The 18,604-nt window shown below is 48.4% G+C and overlaps 2 protein-coding genes across 23 annotated transcripts in view; one reads left to right on the forward strand and one right to left on the reverse strand.

The window, feature by feature from the left end:
- Positions 1 to 18,604, forward strand: part of LOC130537196 (ribonuclease inhibitor-like) — a 267,517-nt gene that overhangs the window by 121,411 nt on the left and 127,502 nt on the right. The gene's annotated exons all lie outside the window — the stretch shown is intronic.
- The window catches only part of dscama (Down syndrome cell adhesion molecule a), a 59,422-nt gene that overhangs the window by 31,002 nt on the left and 9,816 nt on the right, over positions 1 to 18,604 (reverse strand). For both annotated transcript variants that reach the window (XM_057053765.1, XM_057053766.1), the window contains exon 3: positions 18,421 to 18,570. In XM_057053765.1, the coding sequence (XP_056909745.1) occupies positions 18,421 to 18,570 (150 nt within the window). The remainder of the gene's footprint in view (positions 1 to 18,420; positions 18,571 to 18,604) is intronic.

Here is an 18,604-nt window from a genome sequence, read left to right on the forward strand (position 1 = left end):
GAAACCGTTCATTTTCTCCTTGACCTTGAACATCCAGTGAGAGGTGGCAACAGGTAACAACTGACTTTCTCATCACTCCCCTGACAGAGCGCTGGTGTCTGTGCTCATAATGTTAGCAGAAGCTTGAGCAGAAACAATCTAGCATTTCTGCTGGAGCTTTAATCAGACTCATAATTCAGGGTAATGGCTAAAGGTATCACTCAGAAAGCACGGCATCAAATACAACATCATCACAGTGTATCACCACATCAGGCCTACTTCAATCTGTTCACTTTAGGGGAAACTGACATTAGAGACATTAATAAGGAAGGACCCTGGAAGATCATGGCTGCAAACCAATTCTCTGTCCTCATTCTTGCTCTCTTTTTTGGCTAACTTGGTATTTTCCAGTCTATGCCATCAGTGGTAACATGAGTGGATATCAACCAACAGTTGTTCTGGCCATATAACTCTGAGACATGTCCAAATGTACCATTGCCAAAAGGTTTGCTGTCTCCCACTAATGTATCAAACATTAGAGCAGCAGGACCACTGCTGGTACTTTGACCAGTAAAAACGGACAAACAAGGGCTCCATTAGTTTTTCTCCAGTGCACTTCTTTGTGATACAAGGAACAGCAAGAATATTGCTAAGCCCTTCAAAACTGACCCCAGCAGGCCAGGCATGTGCACAGTTTAGGCTAAGCTGTTGGTAACATGCAACATTAGATGGTTAGGTCAAAATGATAGCCTGACAGGTCTTAATGTCTAGAGTTTCCCCGTTTGCCCCTCAATCTAATTTAATGTCATGATGTTAATGAAATAGGCAGATGGTCACTGTTCCAGAGGAAGAGGAGAAGAGACTAAACATACAACCATGAAGCAAAGACATGGAAAAGCCACGGTTCAGTACATCATGCGCAGTTGTTGGCCTGGTGCAGCATCATTAAAATGAGCATTCTCTTACCCCTTAACGCTACCAGCTAACCCTACCCTAATCCTACAACCTCTACCCCCTAACCCCACCCTAATCCCTAATCTCCCATCCCTTAACCCTATGCTAACCTCACTATCCCTACCCCTAACTTAATCTCCCATCCCTACCCCTACCCCTCCTATGCCTACCCCTAACCTAACTCCTATGCCTACTATTAACATTACCTTAACCCTCCATTACTATCCCTAACCCCCATTCCTACCCGTAACCCCTCCTATCCCTATTCCTATCCCTACCCTAACCCCTCCTACCTCTACCCCTAACCCTACCTTGACTCCTCCTATCCGTACCCCTTTCTTAACCCCCATCCCTATCCCTACCCTATCCCCTCCTATTTCTACCTTTAACCCTACCTTAACTCCTCCTATCCGTACCCCTTTCCTAACCCCCCATCCCTATCCCTACCCTATCCCCTCCTATCCCTATTCCTATCCCTACCCTAACCCCTCCTACCTCTACCCCCTAACCCTACCTTACTCCTCCTATCCGTACCCCTTTCCTAACCCCCATCCCTATTCCTAACCCTAACCTAACCCCTCCTACCTCTACCCCTAACCCTACCTTGACTCCTCCTATCCGTACCCCTTTCCTAACCCTATCCCTAACCCTACCGTAACCCATCCTACCTCTACCCCTAACCCTACCTTGACTCCTCCTATCCGTACCCCTTTCCTAACCCCCCATCCTTATCCCTATCCCCTCCTATCTCTACCTTTAACCCTACCTTAACTCCTCCTATCCGTACCCCTTTCCTAACCTCCCATCCCTATCCCTAACCTGACCCTATCCCCTCCTATCTCTACCTTTAACCCTACCTTAACTCCTCCTATCCGTACCCCTTTCCTAAGCTCCCATCCCTAACCCTAACCCCTCTTATCTCTACCCTTAACCCTACCTTAACTCCAATCTGTACCCCTTTCCTAACCTCCCATCCCTAACCCTAACCTGACCCTATCCCCTCCTCTCTCCACACTTAACCCTACCTTAACTCCTCCTAGCCTTACCCCTAACCCTTCCTAACCCTAACCCTGCCGTAACCTCTAACACAAAGCAAAGTGCTTTGCTTGGTCAGAGTTGGAAGGAAAGGCACAAAGTAATTACAGCCTAATTAAGATTTATACTCCATATAAAAACAGAACATGGAACTAGTGAAGTGAAGAATGTGTGCCATGTTTGAGGACACATTGTTTCCCACTGTTAAACTGTCTCATAATGACTGGAGCATTACTTGTTTGTTAATTAATGCTGATTTATAACTGCATGAAAATCCGGGCAAGGTTCATGTTGTAATTCTCCCCTTGTCAGCAGGACCAGTCCACAGAAGGCTTAAACTCCAATTATGAGTCCAACGAATGAAAATCTTTCATTTCACATTAGACATGGGTACAAATGCAAGCAATGCATGCTAATCAGCAGCTAATCACGTGTTGAGCAACATCATGGAGATGAGAAAACAGCCACACAAAAGTGACGCTACTACTCCTGCTACGACAACTACTGCTGGTAGTTTAACCAGAACTACCGGTAAAAACCAACAAACACAGGCTCCATTCATTTTTCTCCTGTCCACTGATAGCTTTAGCACAGCTTAACACAGAAAACCTTGCAAACTATGAAAATCTAAATGTGCATAGAGAAACAGAAGTGAGATCTTTCTGATAATTAGCTGCAGCAGAGCTGTGCTCATTAACTAGATCCAGGCTAGCCTGAGGCTAAAGGCCTCATGTCTCAGATAAAGATGTCATCTTCTTCTGAATATGCTGCAATTAAAACTACATGTAAATAGACATTCAGCCACATACGTTATGAGGCAGTGGGGATTTTGAAACCCTGAGGCACTGAAACCCTCTAGAACAACCTGAAACTCATTATTTATGGAATTGTTGAGGAATTTGTTCATTACATGCTGCTTATTGGCATAACATGACAAGGCAATGCACATGTCTCTGCTACTCTCTGAGATGTTCCTCATGTCCTGTCCTGTTCCTTTAAATGTTCAGAAGCTCTCCTTGACCTCTTCCTGGCTTCACACAGAAAAAAGAGGTCAAGATTAAGACTCAACCTTAGAGCTTCACTCACAGCACTTTTTAAGGTTTCTCTGTATTTCTTCTGATATGGATCAATAATGTTTGAAGGGCCACGTTGGCCGACTGTGTCACGCAGCAGTTCCTCTCAGCATCCACGTCAGGCCACGCGAAACCATGACGACCTGAGTGCAAAGACTTTCTCCACCCAACTCCACTTCAATGGACTCCTGCTGCAGCCACCTGTCAGTGATGGAAGAGAACATGAATATAGAAGTCATCGGCGTTTCATGTTCATTTGGGATGGCAAGTGGAACAGACGATGCTACTCTGGGAGTAAAGCTGAGAAGGATTAGATAATCAAACAGCGTGCCACTTTGAATAATCTCTGGATCCTCTGGGGGAGCTGAGACTTAAAACGCAGTGCTTCTGATTTAATTGTCTGATTTCCCCCGTCATTATGGGCCTTGGTGATTCAGGATTATTAAAGATTCAGGAGCTACAGAGGGGCAGCACGCAGAGATGAAGGCCAAGCAAATTGAGAAGAATGCAAAGCATATGTCCCCCTTTTACCAAACATGTCCCTGAAATCATGTGATTTTATGCCCAACAGTCAATTACCAAAAAGAGCAGAAAAAGGTGGAGGTGCAGCATGTGCTCATTCTGGTCGTGGCCATTCGAAGCCGGATTCCTCCTAATGCCTGAAACCTCCTCCAGACCCACCAGTGTGAAATATGGAAGAGAAAACCCACAATAGCAAGTCAAATGTCAGCAGAGCAGAAACGTCTGCTCAGCTTCAGAGAGGAAGGAATGAAGAGCATAATGGCATTAAGATGGTGGCACCGAGGAGCTGCTGACAGGACGTCGGATCCTGGCCAGCAGCTCCACACAGCAGCTTCAGACCTGACGCTTCAAATGGATTCCATGCATGTGTTGATGGATCTAACCCTAACGAACATCACACTTGCGCGCTTCCACGTCTGTGTTCACATCCCTTCCTTGGTCTTGCACCATTTCCCCTCCCCCGTTCTCACCCTGCAGTGGTCAGAACACTTAGCAGCTGCTCCACCTTTAGAATATCAATCAATGTTGCCGTGGAGATAAAAGCAGACTCTGCCTTTTCATTCGCACTGTTCTTTTTTTTGCCTGTGGCTGTTGAGGAGAATCCTGGAAAAGCTGCGTCTTGAGAGCACGTGAGGAAACCGACGGATCCATCAGTGACAACACACCTGGCCATCGCTTTGAAGAAATCCTTCATTCTCTTTTAACCACCAGTAAATAGTTGCTATTCCGTTTGCATATCAAATGAAAATGTCTTCTTTTTTTATTAAAATGTACCCAATCTTCCCTGGCTAGAGCCAACTCTGGCCAGAGCCGCAGGACGCCAAGGACTCCCCAAAGAGCCATTGTTAGCAGCACTTGTGCCAGGCCTGCCAGCGAGGGTTAAGTAAATATTGAAGAAAGCAGCTGCTCCTGCTCCGTCCCCGTCTGCTATAAATCACAGCAGTAATTAGCAGCACACTGTCCAACCATCCTTGTTTATGGGCCGTCCTGCCTGCTGAGGACGCACAGGGACGGCAGCTAGCGTCCACAGAGGAGGAGGAGGGAGATCAACTGCGGTTCTGATCATTTTCTGAGGACTTGTGCTGCAAATCTGTCAGCTAGGAAGAAGCCAGAGCCCGTTGTCTGAACACAGCAGATAATACGTGCAAAAGGAGCCAAACGTTCATGTTTCTGGCTTTTCTTTCTGTTCTCACCCACAACAAACGCAGAATCAGGGCCAGGCTCGGCCTTTCTCTGCCATTATCAGTTCATTCAGTGTTCAATAAAAGGAAATGACAACTCTATTTGCTTGGCTGACACAAACATCAAACCAGCATCAGTGAGATCAGCTTGGACAAACATGAAGACAATTCATCTAAAATAGAAATGCTCCAAATATCTAATCTGACCATTCGCTGCGATACCTGGAGCAACATTTGGGACACGGGGCAGATGGAAGGAGCAGCAATAGAGGAACAGAGACCAGCAGCAAGACAGCACACAAATGGACCAAGGAGGACGTGAAGTGGGGGAGGGGGAGCAGGGAGCAGGTGGAGAGCATGGGGGAGCCAGAGGCGGCAGCGGTCCGTGTCCATGTGCTCTCACACGTCTGTCAGGTACCCGTGAAGCTGCATTTGCTCTTATTATTCTCTGCTAGTGTCCACGCGCACGTTGGCTCGCCCTGTTTGTGCTGCTGCACAGAAGATCATGAGGCAACGATGGAACAACAACAACAACAACAACAACAACAAACAACAGTGAGAAATACATTGGAAAAAATCAGACAAAATAAATCAGACTGAAAGTGTCCTCTGATTGGAGGGGGGAGTAACACACACACTCCTATGCGTGTGTGTGTGTGTGTTGGGGGATGAAAGAAATGGTTACTGTGGCAACAAGGAGAGTGACTCTGACAATGACATAGATAGATAAGGCAAACAGGACAGAGCTGTGGAACTGGTGGAGGTGGGTGGGGGGGGCTGACAGTGGAGGAGGGGACAGTGGGGGTGGAGGGGACAGTGAAGGGGTGGAGGGGGTTGGGGGGGTGGAAGGGGCGTGGAGGGGGGTGGAAGGGGGGGGTGGAGGTGGGTGGAGGGGACAGTGAAGGGGTTGAGGGGGTTGGGGGGGTGGAAGGGGCGTGGAGGGGACAGTGAAGGGGTGGAGGGGGGTGGAAGGGGGGGGTGGAGGTTCATTTTTGGTTCTCCAAAATGCTGCTGTGTAGCTTCATTTGTTACGTAAATATTAGCCATATTAGCCACCACCTTATTGGCGATGGCTGTGTTAATAGTTGTTGTTTGTTGTGACTGACTGAATAAAGAATTTCTTCATCATCCTCATCCTCATTTACAGTTCATATTTACCCTGTAAATTACACTGCGGGTCAGTGACGAAACTCCAAATGTAACATGATCAAAGATGATGACAATAATAATCCGTGTCACCTAAAAAGCTTCTAAAAAGCTCAGCTAGCGCTGCAGCCTGCCAGGGAGCGAGCGAAGCCCTGCTTGATGACTGTTCGCTCTCGAAGGTTTGAGATCTTTCATGCTTCTCAGGCAGCACAAATGTTGGAGAGTTACTCTTTAGGAGTCGTTGCTGCTCAGCTTTTTAGTCTGTTGTGAAGACAGGAGGAGGATGAGTTGAGGTGACCTTTGACCTTCCAGCAGCAGGCCACAGAGGCGCAGATGGCCGGAGACAAACAGACCACGGGGTAGGTGTAATGAATATGCTTTCACCTATGGTGGCGATGACCTTCTAAACAGCCCCAAAGTGTCAGTGTTCCAGGCCTGATGAGGAGAAACAGCCTGTGTGAGGGCGGCTGCCCAGCGTCCGTAGGGAGAAGAAAGCTCCTCGAAAGTGCTCCTTCAGGTAACCAACAAAGAAATAAATGACATGGAAGGGTGGAACCGTTCCAGAACATGGCTGATTAATTAGCCATGATGGAGACGTTAGCTCCATCTGCAGAGCTTTGTCCTCTACAGCAGAATAAAACAGCCTCTTCCTCCCTCCTCTGTCTCCTTCACCACCATGAGCAGGAGGTCAGAGGTCAGCATTTGGCATCTTCAACTTTACTGGCTGAACTGACAGCTTCACCCAACATGCAGCTGGGGGGGCAGCGAGGGGAGGGCAGTGGCAGAAGGTGGAGCTCTGGTAGATGTGTGTTCAGGGAGGGTTAGGAGGGAGGGGTAGGTGGGTCCCATCTGCCCATATCCTGGGGCACCTCTACTGTCTCATGCAGATTAGAGCTCTCAGATGCCTGCATCCATATTGATGTAACTGTATCCATATATTTGAATATCAGAGCTGACAGGAGGGGGAATAAGGAGCAACAGGGTTAAGCTGTTTGCTTTCCACCAGCTGATGATGGCGGTTCTCTCAGGATGGCGCAGTCTTAAGTGTGTCCTCATTAAGCTTTGCATTCCTCTGGGCCCCCACACTGTCTCAGGAGACACATTTGCTTAAGTGGGCTCATGTATTCATAATGATGGACATTCCGGGCTATAGACTAGAGGCTACAAGAGAACTGCACAGATCTGACTCCAGATGCCCAAAGTCCAGCATATCTGCTGCTCTTCTAGCAGCTGAGTGGGTCAGGGTTAGGGGTCAGGGTCAGGGTTAGGGTTAGGGCTAACCCTGAGTCTAACCCTGACCCCACAGCAGGTGGCACAATGATACCCTGTCAGGGTCAGGGTCAGGGTTAGGGCTAACCCTGACCCTGACCCCAGAGCAGGTTAGGGTTAGGGTCAGGGTTAGGGTTAGGGTTAGGGCTAACCCTGACCCTGACCCCAGAGCAGGTTAGGGTTAGGGTCTCTAACTCTAAACCGCATAAAAAGCCATTAAACGTAGGGTTAGGGTTAGGTTAGAGTTTGGGTCAGGGTTAGGGTTAGGGGTCAGGGTCCGGGTTAGGGTTAGGGTTAGGGTTAGGGTTAGGGCTAACCCTGACCCTGACCCTAACCCTAACCCTAACCCGGACCCTAACCCTAACCTGCTCTGGGGTCAGGGTTAGGCTCAGGGTTAGACCTAACCCTAACCCTGAGCCTAACCCTGACCCTAACCCTAACCCTAACCTGCTCTGGGGTCAGGGTCAGGGTCAGGGTCAGGGTTAGGTCTAACCCTGAGCCTAACCCTGACCCCAGAGCAGGTTAGGGTTAGGGTCAGGGTTAGGGCTAGGGTCTCTAACTCTAAAGCGCATAAAAAGCCATTAAACGTGTATTCAAATCCAGCAGAGTATTGACAAGTTTTACCTTAAACCTTCAATATTTTTTCAAATTCTAATGAAAACTATGATGACTTTATTTTTAATGAATGTCTTTATTTGTTATGCAACTTTAAATCTTCATGTGTGATGGCGAGAACAGATTAATCAGGACTACATTTGCTCAGCACGACAAACACAATTCTACTCTAAATCTGAGTTCCTCATCTGTGTTTCTACATTTCTCTAATCCTGAAATGTATTTGAGCCATTTAACATGAAACTGTGACAAAGGTGACGCTGCTCTGAACATCTATGTTAGCCAAACAGCTACATTTGGAAGTTTTTTTTTCATTACATTTGAGTGCAACACTTGGTGCTACTGGCTAACTGGTCAGATGTTAGCTATGAGCTAATGCTATCTAAAAATACTCAACAGCATTGAGGCCTGAACCACAGCCGCTAATGTGGTGGTGAGAAGTGGGACGGGTGATTGTTATTAACATCCTCCTCTCCATCTCCTGAACATCTAGTCTCTCTATGAGGAATCTTGGAGTAACTTTTGACCAAAATCTCTCCTTCAACTCACACATTAAATTAGTCTCTAGAAGTGCCTTTTTTCACCTGAGGAACATCACAAAGATCAGGAAGCTGCTGACCCACCATGATGCTGAAAAGTTAGTCCAGCATTTGTTACTTCCAGGCTGGACTACTGTAACTCTTTATTATCAGGGTGTCCAAACAACTCTTTAAGAAGCCTCCAGTTGATCCAAAATGCTGCAGCCAGAGTTCTGACAGGTATTGACCACAGAGGTCACATGACTCCTTTAATGGCGTCTCTTCATTGGCTGCCCGTTAAATTTAGAATAATATTTAAAACCCTTCTTCTGACCTACAAGGTCCTCAGAGGCCTAGCTCCATCCTACCTGGAGGAGCTATTGACACCTTACCAGCCCAATAGACCGCTCCGCTCTCAGAATGCTGGTCTACTTGTTGTTCCCAGAGTTTCCAGGAGTAGAATGGGGGGCCGAGCATTTAGCTACCAGGCCCCCCTGCTATGGAACCAGCTCCCTGTCCAGGTACGGGAGGCTGACTCCATCGCTACTTTAAGATCAGACTTAAAACCTTCCTCTTTGATGAAGGTTATTGTTGCTAACTCAGTAGTTCCAGACAGAGTTCTCCTGCTTTGCCCAGAAAGCTGTAGTTGGTTTGAGCTGGTTGAACCTTTTCGTAATTGTGTGAAAAGGTTGACAAATCCAGAAAGAGTCTTCCGAAGGCAGCACTTTCCTTCACCAAGGCCAGATCAGGTGATGTGAGTCCATCAAACGACCCTGATCACAGATGAGAGACTGTGAATGGCGGCGCTACAGCAGCTCAGTGTTGTCGTGGCACAAATGTTCTTCATTCAGCTTCAGCGTAACGAGGTGATGTTCATCAGGTTGTTGAGCACCAGAGTAATGATGATGAGTGATGATGGTTTAATGTCTAAAAGTGAGCATTTAAAGGTCTTCAAAAAGTCACATGGACACAAATTTGGGGGTTTTCCCTAAAGATGGCATCATATCAGGTGACAGAGCTTTAAATGCTCACAGCTGCACAGGCGAGTGTGGAGAGCCTGGAAGATGCTCCTGAAGAACCCTTGTTCAGGTGAGACAGACCGTGGCTCTCATCATGTGTGTAAACTGTTCATAGACGTGCGTTTACGTGAATCTGGCATTCACCAACATTCTAGTAGCTCAGATCTGTTCGTAGCTATGAACAAAATCATATGCTTTCAACTGTGTGTAGCACCTGTGTCAATGTAGGAATAAAGCTCGTCACTATCCTAAATTACAATCATGTTGTGCTCCCTTATGTAAATCCATGATAAACCGTGTAAACCGTGATATAGGCAGCTCCTAAACATGAGAAACGAGTAGAAATAGCAAATATTTAGTTCGTTGAATTCATTGGCAATCGGCTTCAGATCCAGATTAATGGTTCTGCTCCCAAACCTGCTGTGGGCTGTTATCTGGCTCACTTTTTCAACATGTTAGATCGCTCCGCAGTCCGAGAAAAGGGTCCAAATCGTGTGGAACTGTTGGACCTGGAAGGACTTGGCCACTAAGGTAGGTGGGATTCTTCCCAATGTTGTGGCCCAACATCTATCTGCTCACCATCTGGGGTTTCCGTCTCCATCAGGGAGGGTTCCTGACCAATAATTCCTGCTCTGCTCGTCTCTCTGGGACAGTCTGGACAGTGAGCTCCTCCTCCTGTGCCTGATACAGTTTTGCTCTGGTTTTTCTCTGGACCTTGAGCATGGTTCTGGGGACGGCAGAGACCACATTAACTGGGTCTCGTGCCTCCTTCCAGGCTTCTGATTGGCCTGTCCCCGTCACACCACTGCTAATCCATGACAATAAAATGTGTTTCTGTCTTTAAAAACTCAACTTCGCTCAAAATAATCTCTCTCCATCGCTGCTTCAGGAAGTTCTAAAACGTTCCTTCTCTCTCTGGTTTCGCTTGTGCCGTGACTGACAGGTAAACCGACACGTCAACGCCCACCTCCTTGTATGGTGGTCATTAGCAATTCATGGGCGGAGCTCTATGCAAATAGCCGATTAGCACAAATCCAGTGTTTAGCGGAGCCGACTTTTATGTGTAAATCTGTTTGCAAATTTCCTAATGTTTCATTAATGAGAGCCCAGAGATGAGTCCAGAAGCATAAATGGCTGCTTGGTGAGGTCCAAACCGGAGGATTTAATGCTTTAATGGCTGTGTTCATTTCTCAATAGTACAGTATCTGATTGTCAGGTGAGTTTTTACTCGTGTCAGGAAAAGCCTCGTTTGCTTCAGATAGCATATTTCATTGAAGGAAACCATCTGCTCATGGGTTGAATGGTTTGGATAAGAAGGAAGAGAAAATGTCCGAGTTCTGAGGAGGGAAAGCAAAGCCCAGACTGACTGGATTTTTTAAAACTGTCAACGAGAGGGATTAGCGACCAAATCCCCGGCGAAAATAGAGGCCCGAGTTATTTACTAGCCTTACAACCAGCTGCAAACCATCTGTACTTAATTGTAAGACACAAACTTTATGAAGATCAAGGAGGGATTTAGCTATAAAGCCTCTTATGCACCGAATTGGTGTCCTTGCTTTCGAAGGAGACTATTGGAGGATGCTGCATGTGTCGCACGGCTCGTTGGTCCTTCTAGCTTTAGCATGTTTATATATTTATGAGAGGATTTAGAAAGGTTAATATGGGTCCGTGTGTCTCTCTTTACCTGCACATCACAAATATAACTGACTGCTGATGTCTGTGATCTACACTCAACAACCGAATTTGTCAATGTTTGAGGTGGTTAGCATGGTTAGCATTAGCCTTGCCTTGCCTCATGTAGGGCGCTGTCCATTATGTTGTTCTTGGCCATCACCTGAAGACAGGAGAGATCCAGTCTCATGGCAGGTAGCCACCCTAATCCTATTTAGAAAGATTTGGGTTGACTCCAGCCTGCAGCCTGTTGGGGGGGTCGCACTCAGAGTTCAAGCAGGGCTTTGTGGGAGGTGTGTGAAGGTCCAGAACAGTGTCCACAGCCATGATCACCATGTAGGCTGCCCAAAAGCTCTGCTCCAACCTTGTGTTACGTATCAGATGCAGCAGTGAGTGATGACCAACCTCAACACCACAACGGAGGAAATCGTGACCCCCACAATCAGAAACTCACAAGAACAAGTGTGCAAACTAAGCTGCTGGCTGCTTTAACTCATTTATTTTCTTCCACTGCACTAATTCCTCTGACAGCCATATGTTGAGAGTTGGTGTGTGTGTGTGTGTGTGTGTGTGTGTGTGTGTGTGTGTGTGTGTGTGTGTGTGTCGGATTAGGCCAGCCTGTCTCGACTTACATCTCCAGTAATTACTTACTGGACACTGGTCATTGTGTGTGTGTCCAGTGTGCCCAGAGCTACCCCCCCCCCCCCCCACTTCCTGTTCCTGCCCAGTCTGTCCAGGAAGAGCCACCTGTTTCCACCTCCTCTACACACACAGTCTCGTTCTGGCTGCAGGAGCTGCTCACACCAGCAGAGTCTTATTCACATGTAATAACCATGAACCTTACTACTGTGTACCACCTTCTCTGGAGCAGGGGGGCTACCAGGACACCTTCAGAGCCCTGGCGAGGAACCTTTGAGCAACACACAGGGGCTGTGATGGTGCAGCTGCTGATACTGCTGGACCGGCTCCAGCACTTTCCCAGATCATCTTATTATCTCCCATTTCTGGTGAGATGTGAGAATCAAGGAGCAGATTCAGGAACTCCTGTGAGGCCCATGGGACGAAGGTCCAATCACACATCAGGAACTGCTGTGAGGCCCATGAGAGAAGGTCCGATCACACATCAGGAACTGCTGTGAGGCCCATGGGACGAAGGTCCAATCACACATCAGGAACTGCTGTGAGGCCCATGGGACGAAGGTCCAATCACACATCAGGAACTGCTGTGAGGCCCATGGGAGGAAGGTCCAATCACACATCAGGAACTGCTGTGAGGCCCATGGGACGAAGGTCCAATCACACATCAGGAACTGCTGTGAGGCCCATGAGAGGAAGGTCCGATCACACATCAGGAACTGCTGTGAGGCCCATGGGACGAAGGTCCAATCACACATCAGGAACTGCTGTGAGGCCCATGGGAGGAAGGTCCAATCACACATCAGGAACTGCTGTGAGACCCATGGGACGAAGGTCCAATCACACATCAGGAACTGCTGTGAGGCCCATGGGAGGAAGGTCCAATCACACATCAGGAACTGCTGTGAGACCCATGAGAGGAAGGTCCAACCACACATCAGGAACTGCTGTGAGGCCATGAGAGGAGGGTCCAACCACACATCAGGAACTGCTGTGAGACCCATGAGAGAAGGTCCAACCACACATCAGGAACTGCTGTGAGGCCCATGGGACGAAGGTCCAATCACACATCAGGAACTGCTGTGAGGCCCATGGGACGAAGGTCCAACCACACATCAGGAACTGCTGTGAGGCCCATGGGAGGAAGGTCCAATCACACATCAGGAACTGCTGTGAAGCCCATGGGAGGAAGGTCCAATCACACATCAGGAACTGCTGTGAGGCCCATGGGAGGAAGGTCCAATCACACATCAGGAACTGCTGTGAGGCCCATGGGACCAAGGTCCAACCACACATCAGGAACTGCTGTGAGGCCCATGAGAGGAAGGTCCAACCACACATCAGGAACTGCTGTGAGGCCCATGGGATGAAGGTCCAATCACACATCAGGAACTGCTGTGAGACCCATGGGAGGAAGGTCCAATCACACATCAGGAACTCCTGTGAGGCCCATGGGAGGAAGGTCCAACCACACATCAGGAACTGCTGTGAGACCCATGAGAGGAAGGTCCAACCACACATCAGGAACTGCTGTGAGGCCCATGAGAGGAAGGTCCAACCACACATCAGGAACTGCTGTGAGGCCCATGAGAGGAAGGTCCAAACACACATCAGGAACTACTGTGAGGCCCATGGGAGGAAGGTCTGACCACACATCAGGAACTGCTGTGAGACCCATGAGAGGAAGGTCCAACCACACATCAGGAACTGCTGTGAGGCCCATGAGAGGAGGGTCCAACCACACATCAGGAACTGCTGTGAGGCCCATGGGACGAAGGTCCAATCACACATCAGGAACTGCTGTGAGCCCCATGGGATGAAGGTCCCCGGCAGCAGCACCAGTGCACGTGACGTGCTCTTTGGAAGCCTTCCTGTTGAATCTCAATGAACAAATGGAAAACATGAAGTCATGTTCCTGTTCTTCTCGATCCTGGTGGTCACGCTCAGACGCTGGTCTTGGCCTGGCCCCCCAGGCCTGCAAAGACAGGATTAAATTGTAAAAGTAATCCTTGTTTGGAGGCTAAAGAGATCAAGGCTCTGGAGAACACAACGCAGAAGAATGGAGCTCGGAGATAAGTCCAAGTCCAGGTTCCTTCACAGCTTTATCTGGAACATGTCACAAGTCATTAAGTTGATGTGGACCCAGCGGAGCCGTCAGCACCGGACCGTCAGACCTCCACAGGGGCTCCTCGTTTATAGGAGGAACCACCCAAATCAAAGGGTGAAATGACAGAACTCAGAACTCAGATTTCATTTCTTTCTTCTTTAAATGTGCAGAACATTTGTTGGACTGCGTCCTTTCACACTTTTATTGAGGGGAAACGTTTTTGGGCTAAATCCCAACAGTTGAATTTGCTTCAAGTGTCCACTAACGGGACCCCTTCAGGGACGGGACCCCTTCAGGGACGGGACACCTTCAGGGACGGGACACCTTCAGGGACGTTTCTGTCCAACGTCCGTTTGTGCTGGAAGGGACAGAAGCAGCACATTAACCCAGCTCAGGTCAGTGTTGGAAGCTCTAATATCAGAGCTCCTCTTCCAGAACCATCCAAGACTCTTCCAGAACCATCCAAGGCTCTTTCAGAACCATCCAAGACTCTTTCAGAACCATCCAAGACTCTTCCAGAACCATTCAAGGCTCTTTCAGAACCATCCAAGACTCTTCCAGAACCACCCAAGGCTCTTTCAGAACCATCCAAGACTCTTTCAGAACCATCCAAGACTCTTCCAGAACCACCCAAGACTCTTCCAGAACCATCCAAGGCTCTTTCAGAACCATTCAAGGCTCTTTCAGAACCATCCAAGACTCTTCCAGAACCATTCAAGGCTCTTTCAGAACCATCCAAGGCTCTTCCAGAACCATCCAAGACTCTTTCTGCTCTTTTCTCTTCTTCTCTGACAGTTTATTGAGGGAAATGGAGGAGATCCAGCCGACGGACTGGCTGAGAACTGGGAGCGTCTCAGACGCTTCAGCCAATCAGAAGCAGCCAAAAGCACCAGTTCAGCCCTCAGCAACAACACACCTGTCTCTCTCTCTGCCTGCCTGCCTGTCTCTCTCTCTCTCTGCCTGCCTGTCTCTCTCTCTCTGCCTGCCTGTCTCTGGTTTTACTGCCTGTGTTGGTTTTTTATATTTTATACAGTACATATCATATATATATACTGTGTGTATATATATATATATATATATATATATATATGATATGGGGCGGGGGGTATGGATGGATGGATGGGGGGGGTGTTGTGGACGGGGGGGTGGATGGCTGCATGGTCTCCTACTCTCAAAGGCTCTGCAGCAGCTGCCTGCACATGATAAGAGCCAACATTCACCCTCAGCAGCCCTTTATCCTCCACACCACGACTGACTGTCTGTCTGTCTGTCTGTCTACCTACCTGCCTGTCTGTCTACCTTCCCATCTTCTGACATGCACAGTCTGTGTTATGTGAAAGTGCCACTTAATTGGCGGCCATGATTAACAGTGTTAATCTAATACTTCATTTGGATTTTGGCGAAGGGTCCATGACGACTTGGCTTCCATCCACGTCTGGGAGCCGTAGAAGCAGCAACCATAAGATAAGCATAAGTTAGCACTGGTGTGCTGCTCATTCTCCAGCCATATGCACACATTCAGACAGTGGACCCCCCACCTTCAGCTCATAAACCACACGCTCCTGTAATAACTGGCTGAATAAGCAATTCAATTGATCATACAGACGCGTTTTACTGATGCAGCGCACACACAGCACAACCCACAGGAAAAGTCAGTGATGTAAAAGACATTTCAGTTGGAACAATCCATAAAACTGGACTAGACCCAGAGGCACCCAGAAACTGCTCTTGCTAGCTGCACCCCCACCTTAGCTAGCAGGAGAACGCACCTCGTGTCCCTTCAGCTCCACCAAGGATGGAGAAAATGACCCTGTGATAGCAGTCGCCATCGGTCCAAAAACCTCCACCTCTAACCCTAACCCTAACGACAACCCAGTTTAGCCAGTTTTGAAGATATGCTAATTAAGCTAATAGAACCAAACAGCCTTTGACTTTAGATAACAGTGAGGCTTTTTAATTTGAATAGCATATGTAGCATCGCATGTAAGCAGCTATCAGCACGTTTGCTTTTACACAGTTCACATCTGTCCACGTCCTCAGAACCTCTTTTTAAGGGTTAGGGTTAGGGTTAGGGTGTTAGGGGATAGGGTTAGGGTTAGGGGGTTAGGGGATAGGGGATAGGGGGTTAGGGGAGAGGGGACGACTGTATCGTCCAGTTGTGCTTTAGGCTGATAGGTTTCAAGATTGGGAGAAAAAGTTAAATATTTACTGTGTGTGTGTGTGTGTGTGTGTGTGTGTGTGTGTGTGTGTGTGTGTGTGTTTGTTTACTTTTTTTAAAAAGCACTTAACCTCTGTCAAGAAGTAAAATGGCATTAGCTCTATCCTATTGAGCTTGCTAAATGCTAACTGGGGCTAAATGCCCCAGATATAGTGAATTCCCCCCCAGGCTGGGGTCCAATCAGGCTGGCCAACACACCATTTAAGTGATTTAAATGATCAGAGCGCTGTCGTGTTTCCGAGCAGTCAGATAAATGGGTCAAAGTGCTGAAGTGGAAGCCCAGAGAAAGAGGAGCAGGCGAGCCCTAACCCTAACCCAGAGAAAGAGGAGCAGACCGAACCCTAACCCAGAGAAGGGAGGAGCAGGCGAGCCCTAACCCTAACCCAGAGAAAGAGGAGCAGACCGAACCCTAACCCAGAGAAAGAGGAGCAGGCGAGCCCTAACCCCTAACCCAGAGAAAGAGGAGCAGACCAGCCCTAACCCCTAACCCAGAGAAAGAGGAGCAGACCAGCCCTAACCCCTAACCCAGAGAAAGAGGAGCAGACCAGCCCTAACCCCTAACCCAGAGAAAGAGGAGCAGACCAGCCCTAACCCCTAACCCAGAGAAAGAGGAGTAGACCAGCCCTAACCCAGAGAAAGAGGAGCAGACCAGCCCTAACCCAGAGAAAGAGGAGCAGACCAGCCCTAACCCTAACCCAGAGAAAGAGGAGCAGACCAGCCCTAACCCCTAACCCAGAGAAAGAGGAGCAGACCAGCCCTAACCCCTAACCCAGAGAAAGAGGAGCAGACCAGCCCTAACCCCTAACCCAGAGAAAGAGGAGCAGACCAGCCCTAACCCTAACCCAGAGAAAGAGGAGCAGACCAGCCCTAACCCTAACCCAGAGAAAGAGGAGCAGACCAGCCCTAACCCTAACCCAGAGAAAGAGGAGCAGACCAGCCCTAACCCCTAACCCAGAGAAAGAGGAGCAGACCAGCCCTAACCCCTAACCCAGAGAAAGAGGAGCAGACCAGCCCTAACCCCTAACCCAGAGAAAGAGGAGCAGACCAGCCCTAACCCCTAACCCAGAGAAAGAGGAGCAGACCAGCCCTAACCCCTAACCCAGAGAAAGAGGAGCAGACCAGCCCTAACCCTAACCCCCCAACCCTAACCCTAACCGTAACCCCCCAACCCTAACCCTAACCCCCCAACCCTAACCCATTTGGATGTGATGAGCCGGAGCTGCTGCCTTCTGTTGTGTGTTTGGATATCAGCATCAGATTAACAAGATAAGAAAATGGCCACAAAAGTCACTTTTCATCTTCATCATTTGTTTTTCCTCATAGAATTTCTAAATGTGTAAAAACTCCTCGACCTAAACTCTGAGATTTTGGGAAAAAGGCTTCACTTTTGCACATTGTGGCCAATTTAACTTGTTTGAACTGACATCCAAGATGATATAATATTAATATAATAACTGTTGCTACTACTACTACTACTACTAATAATAATAATAATAAAAGCACAAGTCCAGTGATTTCACTGGAATTAAAAGCTGAATCTGAGTTGATGTTTGAAGAAACGACTCAGTAGTGGATCACACCCACCCCAACGTGGCAGCCACACCCACCCCAACGTGGCAGCCACACCCAGCCCAACGTGGCAGCTACACCCACCCCAACGTGGCAGCTACACCCACCCCAACGTGGCAGCCACACCCACCCCAACGTGGCAGCTACACCCACCCCAACATGGCAGCCACACCCAGCCCAACGTGGCAGCTACACCCACCCCAACGTGGCAGCTACACCCACCCCAACATGGCAGCTACACCCACCCCAATGTGGCAGGTTGGACCACATTTTAATAAAAAGGGGTTACAGGAAGGAGACAGTCTCCAACCTTCCATCCAAGATACACACCCTGATTTCTTCCACATAAGAGCATCAGTGGAAAGAATTATTAGTTCCTTATTATCTTGCAACTAAATATTGGGCCAACAAGACGCTAGTGTGGAGGTTAATGTACATCCCACGGAACCACCCTGGTTTCCTCTGGAACAGTCCTGCCACCTGTCCAGGTAAATCAGGCCCCATGACAGCGACTCATTGATGGTTTTGATTCACCTCACTCACCTGCACTGTTTCTGACCAAATAACTCCTTAGATGATTAAATTATCTCCAAGATAAGAAGACCTGGGGGGGAAGAGTGACACAAACATACACACAAAGGACTGCAGCTCCAATCATCATTCCCCCTCCACACTAGCAGGAGAACCTCGTGGGTCACCTTCTCATCATGACAAAGGCCAACCCTGCAACATCACGACAAATACCTCAGCAGGTCGCACACGTGGGCCTGGACGTGGGACTAACCCTCTACGGAAGCTTGACCCCGGTTCAGTCAGCAACAACAACAACCACAACAACACCAACGCTAACAACAAGAACAACAACATTAGCGGGCCATAGAGGTGCTGGTGAGGAGTGGATGACTTACTTTCAGCATTAATTGACATGGTGTCTTTCTCCCAGGACACAACAGTGATATATGTCTCCACTGACGCAGGGATAATGCACTTGAAGACTGCCACGCTGCCTCGCATAGCTTTCTGATCCTCTACCCGGACCGTGTAGGGCTCTCGTAGGACTGGAAATGGGAAGACACCAGAGTTACACTCGGA

Source organism: Takifugu flavidus, chromosome 14, assembly GCF_003711565.1.
Source record: "Takifugu flavidus isolate HTHZ2018 chromosome 14, ASM371156v2, whole genome shotgun sequence".
NCBI classification, from domain to species: domain Eukaryota; kingdom Metazoa; phylum Chordata; class Actinopteri; order Tetraodontiformes; family Tetraodontidae; genus Takifugu; species Takifugu flavidus.